Source organism: Oryza sativa, chromosome 5, assembly GCF_034140825.1.
Source record: "Oryza sativa Japonica Group chromosome 5, ASM3414082v1".
Taxonomy (NCBI): domain Eukaryota; kingdom Viridiplantae; phylum Streptophyta; class Magnoliopsida; order Poales; family Poaceae; genus Oryza; species Oryza sativa.
Genome location: NC_089039.1, coordinates 29,781,238 through 29,803,809, shown reverse-complemented (window position 1 = coordinate 29,803,809; position 22,572 = coordinate 29,781,238). Strand labels below are relative to the sequence as shown.

The window sequence follows — 22,572 nt, the reverse complement described above, 5'->3', positions numbered from 1 at the left end:
CAGGGTTAATTATCATGAAAATTTTGGGTAGGAGGCTAATATTCATGTGTTTTTTCCTCAATGTTACCACTCATGAAATTTTTGGCTAAAAGCTAAACGCCGTTCATTTTCTAGCCGAAATGCAAATATTCAAGCGTTTTGGGCTCAAGTTATTCATGAAAATTTGAAGCAAAGGCTATTGTTTTATGAATTTTTTGGCTCGAGGTTGACACTACTGAAATTACGAGCTGAAAAATACAATCAGATACTTTTGGGGGGCTCATGTTTAATAAGCATGAAAATTTGATACCAAGATCAATATACATGTGATTTTGGGCCGAAAACAATACTTGTGTGATTGGACTGAAAACTATAAGACTCAGCATTTATTGGACCTAAAACTTTGGAAGGAGTATAATGCCAATGACCCAAAGTTAATGCTAATGAAAATTGGGAATCTATGTTGTTTTGGGGCCAAGGACATAATTTATGTATTTTTGGAGTATATATATTTGCGGCTACTGAGGAAGATATGGAGATTGATGGTTACTTGCACGACAGTAGTGTGGTGATGACTCGGAGATGGTGACATGCATCACCATCGCTTTTGTACCGCCATTGCAAGCAGCAGCAGGATGAAATGCAGTGCAGGTAGCAGTCCTACATATGAAGGGTTTTGGTTGTGCTTTTCTGGAGAGGAGAGGAGAGGAGAGCTCTCGAAATGACACCAGATATGAGCGCACACGCACTTCGGAATTTAGAATTTAGAAGATAGCAGAGGAGATATGAAGATATAATAATGAGAGATGCATGATGTTCCCAACAAAGCAGGCAGTCAGTGGGGAATGAATATTCTTGGCTTGCAAAGCAAAGCCGTTCATGCATCTCCCGTCCCTTCCCCGGCTTGACTCCTTTTACTGTTAACAACCTTGCGCGGTTGCACACTTGCACTGACAAAAACTTGCTACTAGCTAGCTGGTTTATATTATTACAGTGGTAGTACTAATTTACTACTACAGCTAGTTGCAGTTGGAAACCAACAAAGAAATCATAATATTGGCAATCCAATCATCAGTCTGTGGGTGTTGAACAATCCCTCCATATACCTCTCGTGCTGTAAAGTGTACAGCAAAGCTATCTGCCAACATCCCCGTAGGAGTAGGTATGTATCAATCTATCTGTACAGACTATAAAGAATTCAACAAGCTAGTAGTCACCCTGATATTCCCGTAGCTCTATCGTTCGTGTACAGTTTCAGGAAGAGAGAGCGTGTCGGAGCCTTCGTACTTGCTCTGGGCGGGAGTGTTCCGGCGAGATTGACGCTTGGTCGGCACGATCACCTCCTCCATCCCGACATCCTCGGATATTGACATATTGTCCTCCTCCTCCCTGCCTTTGAACACCGGGTGCAGGTACGCATTGGCCAGGTACGCTTTCAGATCGAAGGTTGGCTCCCTTGCCCGTTCCAGGGTGTCTTTCCTCATCGCTTCCTGCACATCCAACAAATTTCACTCTTACCACCAAACCAAAACAAACATTTCAGTATACAAAACTTCCTGTCACACATTACCTGTAGTGGGTTCCTCACAAATGCAGGCTCAAACCGGTTCTTGCAGTACTTGTAAAACCAAAACGTCAACACAGGAAGAACAACAAGAACTGGTGTCGTCTCCTCGAAACCTTTTGTACTCAACAGTCCAATAAGAAGTAGCTGTGATACGATCAATGCAATGATTATGCGCCCGTGCACACTCGGCCAAAACTGTGCACCACTCTCGTATTGTTGATTGTAGACATTTATTATCTTCAAAGAAATGTGCAACCAAGTAAGCATACCAAAACACTATATACACAACTAAATCATAAAATTAATATCGCAAAATTAGGAATCATATGTAGATTAATTGCATCACTGCAGTTTCATATAAATTGCTTTGCAGTTGATGATAATGGAAGTATCTTAGCGGGCTGTTCGGCAGGCCAAGCTGCTGCCCGCTGCTATTTTCGTGCTTGGGGAACTGTTCTTGCACATCCCAGGCAGCTGAACAGCCCCTTAGTTGCATGACCATTCTGATAGATTTATTGCATGTAACTTTTAGCTAGCATAACTGTCCATCTATCACAATAGCATACTCCCTTGTGTTGGCGAACTCAAAACAATATATCCAAGCACATATTCTTAGTAAATCTTAGCCATTATTACATACCCTTAACACATGCACAACAGCATAGCAACACTGATCATGAGTGGAAACTGTTTGTGCCGATCAGTAATGAAGTTTATTTCCAATAAACCAGGGAAAAATGGTCTAAATAGTCATACAAAGCAAGCTAATTTAGTAGTTCATCATAATCACTTAAAACTTAACACAATAAAATTCTCGCAAGTAGCTGCAGTGGTCCTTACCTGGTGGCGGTAGACAACATATGCCAGCCCGAAGAATACCAATATGAAAGGAAGCAATAACGGTGTCACCACAGCATAGACAAGGCCAAGTAAGAAATATAGCTGTATACGTGGTTCACACCAATCAAAACAGATACTACCAGGATCCATTGCCTCTTCTCTGTCCTTTTCAGTCTTCACCAAGAAAAAGTTTTTCAAATGGAAGATTATAAGTGCCCTCAATCTCAATATTTCACCAGCTACACCAGTCCAACCGTCAACCATTACATATGTTATGAAAAAAGTCGCCCTCATTGGAATGGCTACACCGATGGTTCTCGGTATTCTGCAAAAGAACTAATTTAGACTTGCTGCAAATTGTAATGATCATTTGGTTTCAATCAGAGAATGTGAAGAATGAGTTGTAAAATAAACAGACAAATAGCAGGACATAAATATCGGTACGTGAAAGCATAAATACGATCTGAGTTTCCACGAGGTAAGTATCTGAGGCCCATGCTTTGGCGTTTGCCTTGATGCCAAAATCTCTGCATCTACAGAGTTAGCCTATCAACAAATGGCCCCCCTTTTGCCTATTAAGCATCATTATGTTGCTATTTATGTCTAACTCACTGTAACCAAAAGAATTTATCTATTTCTAAGATAGCTTAAGAACCAATATATCACGAGTTCATGATGTTATTTGAACCACCAGCACATGTTTTATTTAATAAGAATGTATATCATAATTCACTGCTTGACATATTTGATTAAGGAGAAAGGCCCGGGGCCTTCCCGGCTAGCAACGCAAGCTGCGAGCTAGCCGGTCCGGGTTCGAGCCTCACCCCCTCCTTAATTCAAAATCAATCTAGTCCTTCCTAGATTGGTCCCATTTTTTCATATTTGATTTAGCCTATGTGTCTAAATATTCAAACAAAGTGTAGCTCCTGAATATATAATCCACAGTACTAATCAAAACAGAATTAAGAACTTGGTATCTATTTGACAGCCGGCATGAACAAAGTGATCTCCGACAAGAACCAGATTTTTCTGTGTTCTCCCATAATTAATTGCTAAAAATACAATTGTCAACAAACAGAGATCCGCGAAGCAGGAAAAATAAACTGCATCCTATTAAAAGATGGGAAGACTCAAATGAACAACCAAGCATGTATATAATCTCTAAACTTTCAAGTCGGTAGAGTTGGCGGCATAGGAGTACTTACTCATTTGCCGACTGATGAATGTATGCCTTAAGCTGATCTAAAGCAGATCCTGTAACGATGCTTCCCAAAAATACATTGAAGAACAAGAAGATATAATATTTAGATGCAGATCTTCGCTCCAGTGATGACTGTGATATTAATCCTTCAAACTTAGACATAAACATCAGTATAGTTGGAAGCAATATAAGGAAGACCTTCAAAGCAATTCCTGGAAGAAAACCTTGGATGAATGATTTGATGACATCACTGCACAATAGTCAACAAGATTTATCAGGGCATTTCAAAAGAATAGCAGAAGATAACCATATGTCTAATGTACCCAAATTAATTACACGCTGAATAAATCATGGAAATGCAATAATAGTATAAATAATCAACACATGAAGAAACACTTACATTTTGATTAAGGGTTTCAGAAATGGAAGCGCCTTTTCTATTCCTTCAAGGCTTGCAAGAGATTGCACGAATGCTATTGGAATGACATAAAAAAAGTTGAGGAAGAAGAATGCCACAGCAACTATCAGCCTCCTAACTGTGAGGGACACAAATGGAATGGATAGATTATTCCAGTAGACATCACGAGGTTCTGGAGCCCATTCAGTTATCCAGACTGTTGGATTACTGGTTTGCTGTGTCTGAGCACAAACAGCAGCCCCCCACCGTGAACGAAATGAAACAAAGGCTGCTGGAACAGCTGACTGGGGATCCTTCATGATCTTTTGACGCTCATCAGCTTCCTGCATGTTGTTACACATGAATTTATTGTTATCTGACTGTTAGCTGTAAACAAATTAAACTCCCACAAGGTGTGAATGTGTGATGCTTAGACATAATACTAATCCTAAAAAAGAATCGATTGTGCAAACCCATGTTCATAGAATGATACAACTCAATCAGAAAAAATGGACAATGCCGAATGGTCCAATGATTATATAGACAAAAATACTACTCCCTCCGTCCCGTAATATAAGGGATTATTATTTATTTGGAATTAATAGACAAAAATGCCACTCGTCTTATTAAAAAAAAATTGGAATTATTATTTATTTTATTTGTGACTTGCTTTATTATCCAAAGTACTTTAAGCACAACTTTTCGTTTTTTATATTTGCACAAATTTTTTGAATAAGACGAGTGGTCAAACAGTGCAAGCAAAAAGTCAAAATCCCTTATATTACGGTACGGAGGGAGTACAACTTACTTCTTTCCCAATCTTCTCAATCTCTGCTTTGTAGTATTCAATGGCATCCACCTCGGAACCAAAACAGCCAAGAAAGCCAGTCTGGAACAAAAATCCAACAGGGGGACAGAGAATTAAAAAGAAAAAAGATCCTAATGTAATATTATAATTGAAATGAAAAATAAATTGATCAAGGTCCATATGGCAGACTAACCTTAGTGGTGGGCCTTTTTGATGGATTTCTTTCATACTTGAGCTGGTAGTAATCAAGCCAATTTTGCAGTTTCTTCTTCTTCTCAACCAGATCAGCAAGTTTATTTGCATTGTAAACCACCTATAGATATAGACAATCGGCCAGAAAAAGGACGGAATAAATACAGTAATTAGTATAAGGAAGAATAAAAAAATCAATGAAGTCAGGGTAGAAAACCCAAGTGCATATGATACACAAATTTGGATATGACCCTTCTAAATCTCATTCAGCAATTAGCACTGTGAAGTGTTAGCACAGAGAGACAGTTTTTAGACCCTTTAACATATGAATATGATTATTTAAATGAAAATCTAGATAACCAAGAGATCATAACTTTCCTGTTACTTGGCAAAACCAAAATATTTATGTATTAATATCCAAATAATCTGTGGGTAGGCTATTATGTGGACTATTCTCAGAATCTGGGGGAAAAAATCTCAACATGAAACTAGCAAACATTAATATTAGGTTCATTTGAAACCATCAATAATTTGTGGGAAAAGGATAATATATGAAGGGGGTTCTGTTGAGTAGAAAAAAAATCTATTTGCATTAGGCCAATCAGCATAACTAGAAACACAGCTCCTACCTAAGCAGATGATGACCTGTTGAAACCCCCAGAAGAGAAAAGCAACAGAACTACATCTGACTTAGTTATCCACAAATTTTTACCAAAGATTACCTGGTGTCTTAGATAATGATCAGGATGATTAACAAGGAAGAAATGCTCCACGAGCTCACTAATTGATTCATCAGGATCTGGAGGTATATTCCGCACAAGAACCTAAAATAAATCATTTGAGGTGCATTCAACAAACCAACCAGAAGGAAATTAACTCATCGTGTTTATTCAATTGAGATATGAAACCATTCCCGTCTACAACATTGCTTTAGATAATATAAACCAAGTCAGTGCAAAGTGAGTATCAGGGTGCTCAGAGACAAAATGCTTAGCCACAATCTCTTAGACTATTTCCAGTGGTGAATAGTTTCAGTCCATTAATATTACAATTTTTTACCCTTCTTGTGGATCCAATGTAAACATGTTGGTACTAAATAGAGAGGGGATTTGCAAAGTTGACAAGATCATACTGTAAACTGGTCTGGTCGCCGTTTCTCTGAAGCAAGAAACCGCAATCTCATCGTTGTAATTATCTCATACTCTCGGAACAGTACATAGCAGGTCCAAAACGTGACAGCATAAGCCATAACCAAGTGAGTAACAAACCTGTAAAACAGATGGAATGTTCATCATGAACAGCAAAGACATGTGCTAGCATCAACAGAAATTAATAAATGAAACCTAGAAGTTCAGTGTGGATGAATTTATTTTCAACCAGAGCAACTGCCACCCAATATTGAACTTGGCAGGGCAGCTGCTAAGTCCCAAGCACACAGGCCAAAATAGAGTGCTTGTACCTTACTAAATTAGACAGTCACACAGGCAAGTGGCATATTTATCAAATCACCCAAAACCATAAGATGATAATGCTCCTAAAAATTGTACCAAGTACATGTGCATAATCAGCATGAAGATAAGTAAAAGTGGTTGGATTTCAGGTGCCGCCCAAAACTTAAAAAGGTTGAATCTGCATGTAAAATGAATCACTATACAGATTTTGTTTGTGTAATTGGTGGACCAATGGGCAATCTTATTGATGTTTTACGTACAATTTATATTGAACCAGACCAAAAAAAGAAACATTTATCTCTACACAACTCATCAAAATACACCGCATCCAGATATCAAATGATTTATGGAGGCTTACCTGTTTGACCCATAAGGTATGTTTGATATTGAAAGTTTGTCAATTTTACTGTGGACTACCTTCATGCTGTCTAGGGTGTCATTTGTCCAGTTCACAGGGAACAGAACAAGCGAAGCTAAAATTGATATTGGAACGAATATCTTGATCCTGTAAAAGGTCAATACAGGTATATCAATACACAGGCATAATTGAAGTTAGGCACAAATAGATTTTGACAACAATGATACGATTCATATTCTCAGGTTTAAATTAACATGGGAAAAATGCAGAGTGATAAATTTGCTCATCATTTCTTCATTAGCATCTCTTATTGTTTAGAAACAATAACAAAGTGAAGCCGCAGGCCTTTACCCATTGGATTAAATGCTCACTGTATCATTAACTAATTGGCATTATTTCCACAAGTATGACTTGGAACAAAAAATGAGATGGCAACAAGGAACAATTGAGAAGAGCAGAAACATAAAAGATGGAAAGGAACAGACCCTGTTAGGTATATCCGTAGATAGACAGCGGAATCAAGGCCTGCATGATTGATCAACTCATCCTCTGGCATCTTGAGAGCAGCCGGCATCCAACTTAAAAATTTCAAGTATGATCTCATGTTTAAATTGACAACCTTTTGCACTGCAGCACCAGAGGAAACAGGGCTGTCTCTCATTCCTCTGAGGTACCATTTTGGAAAGTAAACCCTATCGTTGATGGGCTGTAATCGTAGAAAAGCAAAGACCAGCAAGAATGCAACGGCCATCGAGACGTTGATAGCCGCGGAGAGGCCGATGTCAGAAACAGTGGCCATGGCTGCCCTCTAGACAGGCCTGCAAGTGTTAATGATATGATGTAGTAAGATTGTTAGTGTAGGAATGAGTGTGTGTGCATATATACTGCTAATGCAAACCAAGAAAAAAAAGAAAATCTTATTTCAGAAAAAAGAATGGATTTTTTGAGCTTTAAAAAATGGGAGTTGGCAGTGCCAGCACCCCAAATGTAGACCAGTATTATACTAGTAAATCTGACAGTGACACATTATCAAGTGCGAGCAGGAAACGTGGACTCCAATGGTATGAAGCCAGAGCGCACGGAAAGAGACTTTGGTGGTGGTGTGACAGCTAGCTAGCTGTAGCGAGAAAGGTAGTGACCGCATTGGATTATTAGACGCGTATTGGACGCATGAATACAATCAATGAAGCAAGCAATGTGATTATGTGAAAGGCAATGCTGCAGCTGCAGTATAATGAAAAGCAGCTTGCTTTTGCATATATTCCGGTCGGACTGGAGGGTATGAATGCAAATTGAAGTTTGAAGCAGCTGAGGTGACACGAAATAGCTTTGCGTTGCCGACATAACAAGCTAGCAAGGATCCTTTTTTTTTAAAAAAAAAGGGAAAAGTTTACATGGGTACCTCAAGACCTCTTTTAATTATTAAGGAGGCGTGCTTAACAGGTAAGAATGAATGAAAATAATAATAATAATAATAATAATAATAATAATAATAATAATAATAATAATAATAATTTGGAAAAGAGAGAGAGGGAGAGAGAGAGAGAAGTGCTTGAAAATGAAGTATGATTTGAATTGCATGGGTACAAGAGAAGGGAAGTGGAGACAGCATAAATGGATGAACAAGTGGAGAAGAGATGGTGATAGATATATGGAGTGGATGGCCTAATTCCCAACCGACGATCGATCGATCGATTGATGTAATGAAGCAGCAAAAGAAATACAAGTCGAATGGAATGGTTTTCCAATCCAATCTAATGGAATGCAACAAACACATATATTATGATGTAAAGGCGAAAAGAGGAGGAATTATGGAGATTGAAGCATCTGATCGAGTGGAGTATATGGTTAGTTACAAGCAGAGACAGTACCGGGCGGCGGAAACTAAGGCGACGGTGGACAGCGGCGGCACCCAATCCAAGCAACCAATATCAATAAATCCTCTACTATCTAGGAAGGAACTAGGATGATATATTATGCTACTACTTAGTATAAATAAATAAGAAAAGTTGATACGAGGGGAGATGGAGAGGCTTACCTTGTTCACGCAGCACACAAATCAAGGGCGAAGCAAAGAAGAAGATGGAGTTGTTGGGTTTGGGAAGAAGACTAGACGATGGATGGAATTGAGAGGAAGGAGATCGAGGAGGAGGAGGGACGAGAGATTCGATTCGTTTCTTTTTTCGCCTCCACTCTCCAGTCTCCACCACCACCACCAAGGGAAGGAAGGAAGGAAGTCTCGAGAGAGAGAAAGCTAAGAGAGGGGGAGATTGGGGATATCTATGGTATGGTACGGGGGGTTGGGTTTGGATGGGGACGCGCAACGGTCACCTTGCTGCCACCAGCCTAAACTAAGGTTGCGAAATATTTAGATATATAAAGCATTAAATGTAGATAAAAATAAATCAATTGCACAGTTTATATGTAAATTATGAGACAAATCTTTTAAACTTAATTGCGTCATGATTTGCCAATATGGTGCTACAGTAAACATTTGCTAATAACGAATTAATTATGTTTAATAGATTCGTCTCGCAGTTTATGGACGGAATCTATAATTTATTTTGTTATTAATCTACGTTTAATATTTTAAATGTATGTTCGTATATGTTAAAAAAAATTAAAAAAAGAACTAAACACAGCCTAAACCGCCTTTTCTTCTAGCAGTAGTAGTACCAATCAATCAATGAATAAATAAAAAGCAGATGAAAATAGTCCCGTAATATGTGGTGGACACTAGTATCATGCAGATGCAGATACATGCCCACCGCACCGCCCACGCACACCACGTCGCAAACCACACGTACGCTGCTCCTCCCCCTACCACTACTTGTGCTACTATATGTTTTGTCCTGCATTTTATTTTATTCAGTAAATTGCACTAATCTTATAGCGTTGTTGTTCAAGTTATATAAAATCACAAGTTTATCTTTACACGTGATACATAATCCTAGGTATTACAGTATCCGTGCTTCACAAAACTAAAATCATAAAAACCCAAAACAAACATGTAAGATCCACAAGTTCTTTTATCCACTTTAGAGTTTCTGTCAGATTATATAAAATTACCATCTAAAATGTCAGGTCTGATTTATAAGTAGAATTTATCAAAACTGTGTGCTTTTGTGTAGCACTAGTACCATATTCCCTTCAGGTTTGACAGTATTTATCGTTTCAAATAAATAGCATTAACTATTATTTTTTATTATAATGTAACTAGAAATATCAACAATTTTGTTGTAGTATTTTCTAATACTACTCTATACATATCGTTCATATTTCTATGATATAATCAAATATTTTAAAGTTTAACATCAGCTTTGATCAAGATGATAAATACTATTAACCCGAAGAAAGTAACTACGATTATATATCTATCGGAGCCCGAGCTCTTTCAGCGGGGAGCAGAACAAACCGCTTTTTTAGATTTGGCCTCTTAGGAGGTACGCGGGATCTAAATCACGGGCACATAAAAAAGTAAGGAACGAACAGTTTATACATGTTTAGACCGCTGGGAAGCATATCCCCTACTCCTAGTGTGCTGTTTCTTAGTCAATATTTAGAAAATTTATGTAATTTACTCAATTCTATTTTCTACTCGTACGATATCTCATGGTTTTCTTAGAACGGCATTGACTCTTGTCTGCATCTCAAAGATGTAGACGAGTTGGTTTTTATATTGCCACGTGGCTGCCCACGTGCACACATGCATGCTTGCGTACAACAATGCTCCGCACACTGCACGAAACCACTAAACTACTCACTTTTCAATTATTTTGAAAACTAATAGTGTAGCTGCAAATTTTCAATTATTTTGACTGTAGTAGTGGCCTAGTGGGACTAAGCTCAGCTCTTTTCTTTTAACTCCACATTTCAATTTCTTAATATATTTTTTAAACGGTTAAATGATACGTATTTTACAATAAATTTTTATATAAATTTTGTTTTTTTAAAAAAATCAAATGTATTTATTTTTTAATTTAATGGGTTTTCTCGTTTCACGTGCGCTACAAATTTTCCTCTACAGCCATGCAAAAAACACACTCTAAAGGTCCCTTTGAATCGCAGGGTAGAAAAAACAAAAGAATAGAAAAAACACAGGATTCTGACAGGAATTGAAGTGTAAAACAGAGGATTACAAAACACAAGAAAAACACAGGAATTGTCGTTTGACTGGAGCGCATGAAAAACACAGGAATCGGATGAGAGAGATAGACTCAAAGGAAATTTTCCAAGAGGTTGGAGCTCTTGCTAAATTTTCTCCAAAATCCACATGCAATGTGCCATTCCATAAAAATTTCATAGGATTTGGAAAGCTTCAATCCTTTGAATCAAAGGGCCAAATAGGAAAATTTCCTATATGATTTGAATCGTATGAAATACTTATATAAATCCTTTGATTCAAAGGAGCCCTAAGGGTTATGTTTCCACGTTTTGCTTTTTCAACTAGCTCATTTACTGTGAGCAAATTTTAAACTGTTATACGGTGTGGTTTTTCTAAAAGGAAACTTTATGTAAGTTTTTTTTAAAAAGTAAACTTACCTTTTGAGTTTATTAACAGTGAATAGTTAATTACAACTCGTACCCTAGTAACTCATATCGTTATACATTATACCATCGCAAAGCTACAGCTAGAAGTACTACTATCGAACCAAGCCTAATTCAGCCACTTATCCGATGATTTTAGACATTTCATTCCTTGTTTGCTGTGCCAAGAATTCATTCAAAGATTAAAACTCTATGGTATCTTACATGGGGATGGGGATGGGGGACCGAAAAGAAGTTGAGCGAGCGAGATCACATTCGGCCCTTGAGGTTGAGGGGGCCCAAATCCCAGGCCTCGTATATGTATGCGCCTAGATTTCTCGACCTATACGCGGGGATGTGGCCATAAGCCCATAATACTACGGAGAAAGTACACCGAAGGTCCCTCAACTTGTCATCGAGTTACAAAATCATCCTCCAATCGTAAAAATAGATATTGTCATCCCTCAACTTACAAAACTGTTCACTTTAGGTCCTTGGGTGGTTTTGACCCAATTTTATCCGACGTGACGGCTTAGTCAGCATAGGACCCACGTGGATCCCACATGTCAAGGTGTCCACGTTAGCACCTTTCCTTTTTCCTCTAACTCTCTCCCTTCCTCCTTCCCTCTCCTCTGTTGGAGTGGTGGTGCGCCATGAAGGTGTTGTTAACGCGCGCGGCAAGGTGCTGGTGGAATCCAACTCCTATCACCCGCTGCGCCACCGCATCGCTGACCGGATCGTCCGCGCCGCCTCCATCAACAAGCACGCCGCCCACGCCGACGTATCCTCGTCTTCAACTCCTAGTCCTACCTCTGGTGGCAGCAACCCGCCATGAAAATAAATCCTGTGAGTTTTAGCTTGCACGCATGGGCATGTATGCAATTGACCTCGCTGACAAACCCGCGGTCTTGCAGGTGGGGGTCGTTTGACAATCCGGCGGCGGACGCACCTCCGCTCCGACGAGTGGGAGGACGGCGGTGGAAATCACAAGTGCTACGGCGAGCGAGACGGAGGAGCGGGACGGACATGGCGCACATATATACCCAAATTAAATTTACTGAATCACTGATTTACATAACGCCGCCGGCTGCTGCTCCAGCCGCATCTCGCCAAACGAAGACCGCCGGCAACCATCTCCTCGAAGCCACAAGCCACCGGAACACCGCTGTCACTGTCAAGTGTGAACTCGATCGATCTACTCCGCCTCCGGCCAAGCCTCACCGGCATTCCCATCGACGCCAAGATTAGATGTCGCCTCCGTTGGATTCGCAGGACCAAGGTGAAGACCGTCCACCCGTTCGTTGCCGCCAAAGAGCGTCGAACGCCGCCGTCGCCTTGGACCCGACCTCGTCGCTGTTTGAAGCTCCCTTTGCCGTCCGTCGTCGTCGAGCTGCCCCTCGGTGAGTTCCCCGCGTCATGCTCTTCCTTCCGGTGCCCTCCGATCCGTTTTCACCGTCGCGCCGCCGTTCACCGTTGTCGCCGCAGTCCTGTGCCGGCCGACCATCTACCATGGACGCATGTGTGCATTATCATTCCAGGATCTCTTCTTCCTCTCGCAGGATGTGACAGTGGGGTTGGGACCGAACGGCGAGCTCCGATACCCGTCGGGAGCGACGGGAGGTGGGCGAGTTCCAGTGCTACGACACAAGTACATGCTGCAGCAGCTGAGGCGGCACGCGGCGGAGGCTGGTGACCCGCTGTGGGGGTTGTCGGGGCCACGCGACTCGCCGGACGCGTGCGGCTTCTTCAACGATGACGGCATCCTCCCCACCCGCCGGCCCTGCGCAAAGAAGCGAGAGAAATAGGAGGAATGGGAAAGGGATGACGTGGCATCCTGACATATGGGTCCCACGCTGACTCAACCGTCACATCAGATCAAAACCATCGAAGGACCTAAAGTCAAAGGTTTTGTGAGTTGAGAGATGTCATATATCTAGTTTTGCGGTTGGGAGACAATTTTCTAACTCGATAACAAGTTGAGAGACCTTCGGTGTACTTTTTCCTAATACTACGGGGTTGTTTAGTTAAAAAAACATCACATCTAATTTTTGACATATGTATGGAGCATTAAATATAGATAAAAAACTAATTGCACAATTTACATGTAAATCGCGAAACGGATCTTTTAGCCTAATTAGTCCAATGATTAGCCATAAGTGCTACACTAACCCATATGTGCTAGTAACGGCTTAATTAGGCTCAAAAGATTCGTCTCGCGGTTTCCAGGCGAGTTATGAAATTAGTTTTTTCATTCATACCAAAAAACCCCTTCCAACATCCGGTCAAACGTCCAATGTGACACCCAAAATTTTTCTTTTCACGAACTAAACAGGCCCAGCCCTACGGAGTACTATTTAGAGCAGGATGGGTTGGCTTCGAGAACCCAACAATGATGATACAAGTGGAAAAGGTCCAATTTGACTTCATCATATATTAGCCGGGAACTAACCTGATTTTTTATTTATTTTTTAAAATATTAAAAAAATAAATTACAATTTTAAAGTTTTACATAAATATATTCCTCAATGCCTGCCAAATTTTACAGACGACCCCCTCCCGGTCATAAACCGCTTTAGGGAAGGGCGATTTATCGCCAGGAGGAGGCCGCCTGCAAAATTGACATGGCACACTCCATCCATCACCCAACTTTGCGCTGTGATAATTTTCCATACCATTCCCTCCTGGCGATAAATCGCTATAGGGGAATGCGATTTATTGCTGAGAAGGGGCTGCTTGCAAAAATTGCCATGGCACGCCTCTCTCGCCAGGTGCCACGTTATATAGATTGCCGTACTGTAGGGGATTTATATGCCTCGCCCTACAGTTGGGCAGAAGGAGTATGTTTTTTTAAGAACTTTGGAATGTTTATTTTTTAAATCTTTTAAAATATAAATAATTTGAAAAATCAACTAACCTGGGATGCTCTTGCTACTGATTGATTCTTCATTCATCAGTCGGAGGCAACCGGATGGACTGCAGTAATCTTCAGTGATAATCACATGACTCCAGCACTAGTAGTACTACAGCTGCAGTGATCTGCCTGATTTACAATGGAGAAAAGGTTTGATCCGTCCAACGACGTCTCTGACTGGATTCCCTCGTCGTCGATCTGCAGTCAATACAGTTGTACACATGTGTAAATGCTCAGATGAATTATATTGGCAATACTACATGTTACAGACCGACCCTCTGAAATAGTGCCCCCTTCTCCCTGGCGACACGACGTTAATTCAGAGCTGCCCATGGATGCATGACAATTTCTTTTATAACCGCTGCGCACTATGAATCAGGCCTTACCACACCTAGCTTGTTTGTCGTCTACTACTACTAACGCTCACCACGAAATAGAATGGACATGTTCTTGTTCTTCCGACTTGCATTTTTTTTTTGGAAAAAACACAAGTTGTGGTAAGAATTTCTTTACTAAATCACTGTGGTATGTACGAAGTACGATATGAATCTTGGAGACCAGTGTAGAAAAGGTGACACAACACAATAGAAGAATACTAGAAACTGGAGTATATATGAAGTTAGCTGACCTACAATGTGCATGGTGGTTATTGCGGGGGGCAGGCAGCTGCTGCATGTGCACGTACAGATCTGGAGTCTCCTCCAAGATTCAGAGAGGATTCCCCTATTTTTGTGCTACAATCATATGCTTATTTGAGATTATGTACTAGTTACTCGTATGTTTCACACAGCACCGTGAATCTGTCTGTGATGAGGACCATGCATGTTGTTGTTGAGGGTGAGGGTGAAAGAAGAAGTTTAAGAGGGTTTGTGGCTTGCTGGTCCAATATATACTCCTACCATCATATTTTGGGACCTGCATGTCACCGATTGCATTTTGGCAACTAGCAGTATGCCTTGCTGTCAGAAAACCCTTATTTTTCGATGATAACTGAGCGCGCTGAGATAAATAAACTAGTATTAACTACTCTTACATGTATGTAGTACTCCATCTTTGATCGATGTAACTAGTGAAGAGTTACTAGGTGTTGTTGTTGATGCATGGTCTAAATGACGGACAGCAGCCACCCATGGTGAGCTAATCCCCAGGCATCATATCCTGATTCAGTGGTTCGCGAGCGAGGCCCATCCTTAATTTTGATTACGTAACATCGTCATGTCGCCACCGTATGACTGAAATTTCAGTGCCTCGATCGGTGATAGCTGCATGTTTGTCCTTGCTGCCACAGTTGATCAGTATTGCTCGCAAATTTGGATCGTCGCGTACTGTAGCAATCTGTGCATCTCGCGCTGGTTGTTGTTTTCTTCCTGTCTATGGATGGAAGCAAGCTAGGCCGATCGAATGACATGGATTACATCCGAGCTAGTGAGTAGGAAGGAGGATTGATTGATTATTGAAAGGATTAGGGAAAATAGGATAAAAGGTAGAAATGCACAAAAGACAGTTTGGGCGCTCTAGTCCTCATGTGCATCATCCAATCCATTTCCTCTTCTTCAGTCCTCTGCTTGCATTGCAGCCAACCATGCATTTCAACCATGGTCCGTCTCGTCCTTCACATGGCGGGCGATGCGATGCCTGCCAGTGTGCATTTGGCCCCCTCTCCCCTCCTGTCTGTCCCCCACCATTATTCCCTCCCTCCCTCCCTTCATTTTTTGTCTGTTCCAATCTACCACCATACTTACTGCACTGCGACCTCACCACACTGAACTCAAGTCAGTAATACTGCCATTGTCAAGAGGGAGCTCTAGCTTTCCTTTCCCAAAGGCAGAGGCAGCAGCGTGGCGTGCATTCACTTCCCTCCCTGTCCAGTACTCCAGTCCATAACACTGTTGGCTGGGTGCCTGCATGAATGAATTCAGTAGGAGTAGCTCAGTAGGTCGACACACACCAGGTGTAACTTCTTGAGCTTTTCTCTTGCAACAGTACTGGAGTAGCATAGCAAGCTGCTGCTGCTGAGTAGCTAGGGAGTAGGAGTAGATAATAGTAGGCGCGCGTAGGATGGTGTGGAAGAGCTGGGGCGGCGTCGTGTTTGCGGTTGCGGCGGCGGCGGCGGCGCTCCTGTGCTCCTCCGATGCTGCCGATGACGTGGTCTCCGTCAGCTTCTCCAAGACCCCTCCCCGCGTCTCCAGGTCGGCGTCGGCCGTCTTCACCTTCCAGGTCCTGCACACCAATGGATCAGGCCCGTGCCAGGATTGCCTCATCACCTGCAAGGTCACTCCTCACTTTCCACCTGCCTGCTTCCATTCCATGCTTTTCTAGCTCATCTGCTTCATCACGCACTCGCATTGCATATATTCCATGTCTCGGCATTAATTTCGACATCCATCATTTTTATTTTCCAAATGTGTGCGTGCGGTGCTACCTAGGAGTAGCTTCTGTCTGAAATGAAATCTCTTTTTTTTTTACAGTTGCTAATGTCATGTGTTGCCTCGAGTTATCTCCCTAGGTAGTGGTAGTGGAGTACTCCTACTCCAGTGGAATGCATAGAGAGAATCAAGTGTAAAAATGTGGTTTCAGTTAGCATATGCCGTGCCTTTTTGTGGATTTGGGTGCCTGGTCCCCTGAAAGAGCAATTAGTCAGTTAATAATAGCCTCATAGTAGATGCATTCATCGATGCATCAATTTCTCCGGTGATACTACTAGTATAGTACTACCATGACAAGGATAGATCATAGATGTTGGTCAGATTACTATATAGGTAGGTGGAAATGTCTTGGCGGATTAGACCATTTGATTTGCAACAAGCCAACAAGTTGTGGTACAGCATTGTAGTAGTAGTATCAAGGTTTTTTTTTTTGTAGGAAGGAGGTTAATTAAGTGAGAAAAAAGGTAGGAGTATTGAAGAAGATGCGAATGTAAGTTGGTATTTGGGTGCATGCGTGAATGCAGGTGGACGGGGAGAGGGCGTGGGAGTGCGGAAGAAACAGCAGCAGCAGCAACGGGACAGCGGTGGTGAGGTACTCGCGGCTGAAAGACGGCAACCACACCTTGGCTGTGTGCGCGGGTGCGGGACGACCACCAACAACAACAACAACAACAACCTGCGCCACCTACGCCTGGGATGTTGGTTGGTTCAGTAACAACACCCTATTACTATTGCTAGACAGTACAGTAGTAGCATTTTAATTAATTCCCATCCTTTTTACTTGTACTAGTATTTGATTTGATTGTTGCCGTTACTAGTACAGTACTCGTACGTACAACTCCAGTAATGTGGTTAACAGGCGGGAACCTTATAGTAGTAGAAATGAAAATGGTTTGGATGCAGACACGGTTGCTCCGACGGCGTCCGTGAAGGCGGAGGCGGGGTTCACGAGCGGATCCAACGTGTCGGTGCTCGTCTCCTTCTCCGAGCCCTGCCCCGGCGGAGGCGGATTCACCTGCAACGCCACCTACTGCCATGTACTACGAGCCACTAGTACACTACCACATGGAGTAGTATCATTTTGTTACTGAATGGAATGGAATGTAATACGGTATTAATTGGAATTTTGCATTTGCAGCTGAGCGTGTACGGTCCCGGGCGCGTGGATCCGTCGAGTCTTCAGGTCCTCCGCCCTGCCCTGCAATACTCCGTCCACGTCACCATCCCGCCGGAGTTGCTCTATGGCCGCCTCATTCTCGTCATGGCCAAGGGCTTCTGCACCGATGCTGCCGGCCACCACTTCATCAGAACCGCCAACTCTACCTTCACCCTGCGCTTCGGTACGTATACCTACACTAGATACACTTTCATTTGCTTTGCTTGCTTGCTAGTACTAGTATTATTCATGATCGATCGAGATTGGATGTACTGCAGACAGACGGAGCGACTCGATGAACATCGGCAGCAGCATCCCTGAGAAGCTGCTTCAGATCGAGGGCGCCACCAGGGTGGTGGAAGCCACCAACGACGACAAGGACCTCAGGGTATACCTCTCCTTCGCTGAACCCGTCATGAATTCTTCCTCCCAAATCCTCGCCGCTCTCACCGCCACCGATGCCATTCTCACGCCAACCAACCGAAGCACGCTCGGGAATCGCCGCTTTGGATACCTCGTACGTTACTCTAATCCACTCTCACTGTCATGTCCTAGCTAATCCCACTGCTTAATTGCTTGCTGGGTTAACAACCTTCATTCCATACCATTTCCAGGTTAAGAGGACATCCAACACCGCCGTTGTCACTGTTTCCTGTGACGGGAATTCCATAATCAGCAGACAAGGAACTCCTGTTTCTTCTTCAGAGCCATACACTTTTCTTTACGGTTAGTAAGCCAATCATATATACAGTACTACTCTGCTCCACTTCCACTCAATCCATACGTTACTTTCAGTTTTCAATACGATAACACGTGTACAAGAGAATGTTTGTTCAGATAATCAAAGGCCTTCTGTTAAGCTGGCGACATCCACTGTCAGAACAAGTTCACGCAACATCCCGGTTTTGATAAAGTTTGCAAAGCCTGTCTTCAACTTCACTTCCTCTGCGGTGCAGGTTTCCGGGGGCAATCTCCTCAGGCAAGAACAAACCCATCTATCCATCCATCCATATGCATGCATGCAGCTTCCTAATAATTAAACGAATTCGTCGTGGTTTTCAGCTTCCATGAAGCTAGTAAGAGCATATACACAGCGCAGATACAGGCGGTTGATAATCTGGTTTCGGTCCACGTCGCCGAGAACTCTGCTCAGGACGTTGCAGGAAATACCAACTTACCGTCAGATCGTCTGGAAGTGAGGCATTGTAAGGGCATCATTACTACTTGCTCTCTTCGTTCCAAAATACATACTCCCTTTGTCCCAAAAAAAGGCAAACCCTAGGTTTACGTGTCCAACTTTGACTGTCCGTCTTATATGAATTTTTTTTATAATTCGTATTTTTATTATTGTTAGATGATAAAACATGATTAATACTTTGTGCGTGACTTGTCTTTTTAATTTTTTTCATAATTTTTTTGAATAAGACGGATGGTTAAACATTGGGCACGGAAACCAGGGTTTGTCTTTTTTTGTGACGGAGGGAGTAAATCTTAGTAACATGAGTCTGGATACGTAATGTAGTAGTAATTGTCAGCTAGCATAAGCAGAGTCCATATATGCATGCTCGTCAAAACCTGAATTATTAGGTAGCAATAGCAGACAGATGCACGCACGAACTAATTGTGTGCATTTTTACTGTGTTGAGTGCAGATTCTGTTCCTGCATCATCATCATCGATCGCGATCGTGACGACGGTAATTTTTACAGCAACCGCAGCATTCGCCACGCTGCTGACTGTTTCAACATCGTCGCTACTGGCATCAGGTGTCATCCAGAGGCCGCCTTCTTACCTCGTATCCGAGCCATCACGAAATCTCTTGGTTGGTACACTACAATCGAATTCCATAGAATCATATGGAGTAACTAGCAGGTAGAGCAGTAATCGATGGCGATGTTGGTTTCAGAGAATGGCGTGCCACATTCAGGTATTCGCGCTGTCGCGATGGCTGTCGATAAATCTGCCGGTGGAGTACTACGAGCTGAGCAAGGGGCTGGAGTGGAGCATCCCTTACATGCGCCTCCCATGGGAAGGCCCCTCTGCCGATCCTTTCGTCGGCTACTCCACCATGCCCGCCATCGCCTACTCCGAGATGCTCGACCGCACCGCTCTCGCCGCCGACGTCCTCCGCCGCCCTCCTGCAGCTCCAGGAGTTGCAATGGCCATGCCGTCGACGTCGCCATTGGACGGCAAGCCTCTCACCGCCATGGAGTACCGGTATCTGTTCGAGAACCAGGACATGAAGCCCGAGGCGCAGATCATCATGAAGCTGCAGGATCTGGACGGATGGAAGTACTTCTTCAGGAACATCTTCTGGCTGGCCGTCATCGCTGCCGCCTTCCTGCTGCTGCACGCCACCCTCCTCCTCTACCTCAAGCTGCGCCACAGGCACAGCCACACACACGTCGGTGCGCTCGTGTTCCCCAGGCTGGAGCTGATGCTCGTCATCCTCGCCATGCCCTGCGTGTCCCAGGCGTCGGCGGCGCTGATCCGAGGCGGCACAACGGCGGGGCTGGCCGTCGGGATCGTGCTGACGGGGGTGCTAACGGCGTTCCTGGTAGCGCTGCTGCTGTTCCTGTCGCTGGGCGTCACCACGGGGAGGCTGCTGCAGTACAAGGAGGTGCACCAGGAGGGGCGGGAGTACCACTGGTACCAGGAGATTGTTCGCCGGACGCTGGGACCCGGCAAGCGTGGACAGTGGACGTGGAAGGACCCCGCCCGCACCGCCTGCCTCGTCAAGCTCGGCCCGCTCTTCGAGGACCTGCGCGGCCCGCCCAAGTACATGCTCTCGCAGATCGCCGGCGGCAGCGGCGGCAAGCGCGCGGCGGAGCGGATCATCGTGTCCGACGACGAGAACGAGGACGCCGAGGCGCCGTTCCTGCAGAAGCTGTTCGGCATACTGCGGATCTACTACACGTTCCTGGAGTCGGTGAAGCGGGTGGCGCTGGGGATCGTGGCGGGCGCGCACGCGTCGTCGGACCACTCGTCGCGGGCGCACGCCGTGGTGGTGCTCGCCATCGCCTCCTTCCAGCTCTTCTTCATGGTGCTCAAGAAGCCCTTCATCAAGAAGCGGGTGCAGCTGGTGGAGATCGTGGCGGTGGCAAGCGAGGTGTTGGTGTTCGCCGCATGCCTTCGGCTGGTGGACAGCGGGGGCAGCGCCGTGGCGGAGGGGAGCGGGGTAGGGCTGGCCATGCTGACGGTGTTCGCGGTGGCGTTGGCGGCGCAGGTGTGCAACGAGTGGAACGCGCTGTACCGGCAGGTGCGGCTGCTGAGCTCGGACAGGAGGTCGTTCGTGGAGGGCGCGAAGGCGGCGTGGGTGGGGCTGCTGCTGCTGGTGCTGCCGTCGTCGGCGCTTGGAGAGCAGCTGGAGAAGATGAAGAAGCAGCAGGAGCAGCCGGAGGCAGTGGCACTGGGTGGTGGTGGTGGTGGCACGGAGAGGTCGTGGCTGGGGCAGCTGAGGGAGATGGCCAAGGCGAGCTTCAGCAAGGAGGGACAGGGAGGGGAGGCGGAGGCGTCGGGGAGCAGAGCAAAGGGTGGGAGCCGGAGCATGTCGTCGGTGGCGTCGTCGTCGGACTCCAAGGCGAAGGGACCCGAGAACTCGCATTCGCAGTGGAGCTCCAAGTCCAAGGGACTCTACAAGGATCTTGAGGCCATCTTCTCCAACAGGTAGCAGATGGGTACGGCAGCAGCTACAATATATACTATGTTCTTCGTGTATGTATATGTACTAGTATAGCAATCAATCATTCAATGTATGCAAGACGATCAATCCAGCGATGAAGCTGGTGATGTCCCTCTTCTTCCCTGTCCACTACAGAGCAACCAGAGTGCACAACTTCACCTTCATCTATTCTGCCCTATGCATGGCCTCCCTGCTCGAATCTGCTCAGCCTCAGACAAGAAACAGGGGAGTATAATGCAAAATATATGCAAAACATATGGAGTATAATGCAGAGTGAAAAATGTTAGTTCAACTATAGTAGGAGCAATTCATTTTTTAACTGTACCCCAGCCCAATAACGCTGGTCCACACTAGGAAAAAGTTCACTTTAAATCCCTCAACGATAGCCCCAGTTTGATTCATGTACTAGAACGGTAAAACTAGATATGAAGGATACCCCCAACTATTAAAGCGGGGTAAATTTACATCCCTCACGGTTTGGTTGGTGGTTTCATAATGTGTCATGGTCTCTAATATGCTCTGGGGTTCATGTGGAATTATAGTTGAAAAAATAGAAACAAAAAATATATGTGGGACCTTTCACTCTTTCCCCTTACGATTCCATTTTTCTCTATCTCCAATAAGGGGCATTTAACTATTTACCACTTTTCGATTTGGCAATTAACTATTTGCCACACATATCTCAATGACATGTGGGTCCACATGTGTCTATGACATGTGAGTCTAGTGGCAAACAGTTAATTGCCACATCTAAAAGTGGCATATAGTTCAATATCTCCTCCAATCATCGCCGTGGTCACAACATATGCACGCTCAACAGGTCCCTTCCTTCACCGGCTTTGCTACTGATGACGGGGTAGCAGGCCTCGAAGTACCTGGTGTAGCCAGCACTACTGTCGCTGTCGTGTCCAAGGAAAGGGGTTTGCTTGTTGTCCCATGACCACCATCAAGCCCTTGAGGATGAAGAGGACACCAAGCCGCCACTATCGCCTTGACGACAATTCCCTATGTGGCCAAAGACGGCGAGCGCTGCAGAATAGCGATGGGCGCAGAGGTGTCGATGATGAATGGCAAGGAG

General features: G+C 44.0%; 2 protein-coding genes and 1 long non-coding RNA gene across 3 annotated transcripts; 2 read left to right on the top strand and 1 right to left on the bottom strand.

Moving 5' to 3' along the window:
- Positions 1-930: 930 nt before the first annotated feature.
- LOC4339808 (calcium permeable stress-gated cation channel 1) lies at positions 931-9,034 on the bottom strand. Its single transcript, XM_015784518.3, has 12 exons — positions 8,832-9,034; positions 7,279-7,611; positions 6,794-6,940; positions 6,117-6,252; positions 5,707-5,808; positions 4,986-5,105; positions 4,793-4,873; positions 3,988-4,328; positions 3,592-3,837; positions 2,387-2,711; positions 1,550-1,783; positions 931-1,469 (listed from the first exon to the last, which is right to left on the bottom strand). Exons 2-12 carry the CDS (start codon positions 7,590-7,592, stop codon positions 1,215-1,217), a joined length of 2,301 nt encoding a protein of 766 aa, XP_015640004.1. The 5' UTR covers positions 7,593-7,611; positions 8,832-9,034; the 3' UTR covers positions 931-1,214.
- Positions 9,035-11,954: 2,920 nt separating this feature from the next.
- Positions 11,955-13,429, top strand: LOC107280890 (uncharacterized). The gene is made up of 3 exons (XR_001545882.3): positions 11,955-12,166; positions 12,235-12,720; positions 12,880-13,429. It is a non-coding gene; the product is annotated as an uncharacterized lncRNA (long non-coding RNA).
- Positions 13,430-15,859: 2,430 nt separating this feature from the next.
- Positions 15,860-21,658, top strand: LOC4339807 (uncharacterized). Its single transcript, XM_015785287.3, has 10 exons — positions 15,860-16,502; positions 17,182-17,359; positions 17,561-17,694; positions 17,796-17,997; positions 18,092-18,330; positions 18,428-18,539; positions 18,651-18,792; positions 18,876-19,018; positions 19,465-19,634; positions 19,719-21,658. Exons 1-10 carry the CDS (start codon positions 16,290-16,292, stop codon positions 21,480-21,482), a joined length of 3,297 nt encoding a protein of 1,098 aa, XP_015640773.1. The 5' UTR covers positions 15,860-16,289; the 3' UTR covers positions 21,483-21,658.
- The last annotated feature ends 914 nt before the right edge of the window (positions 21,659-22,572 follow it).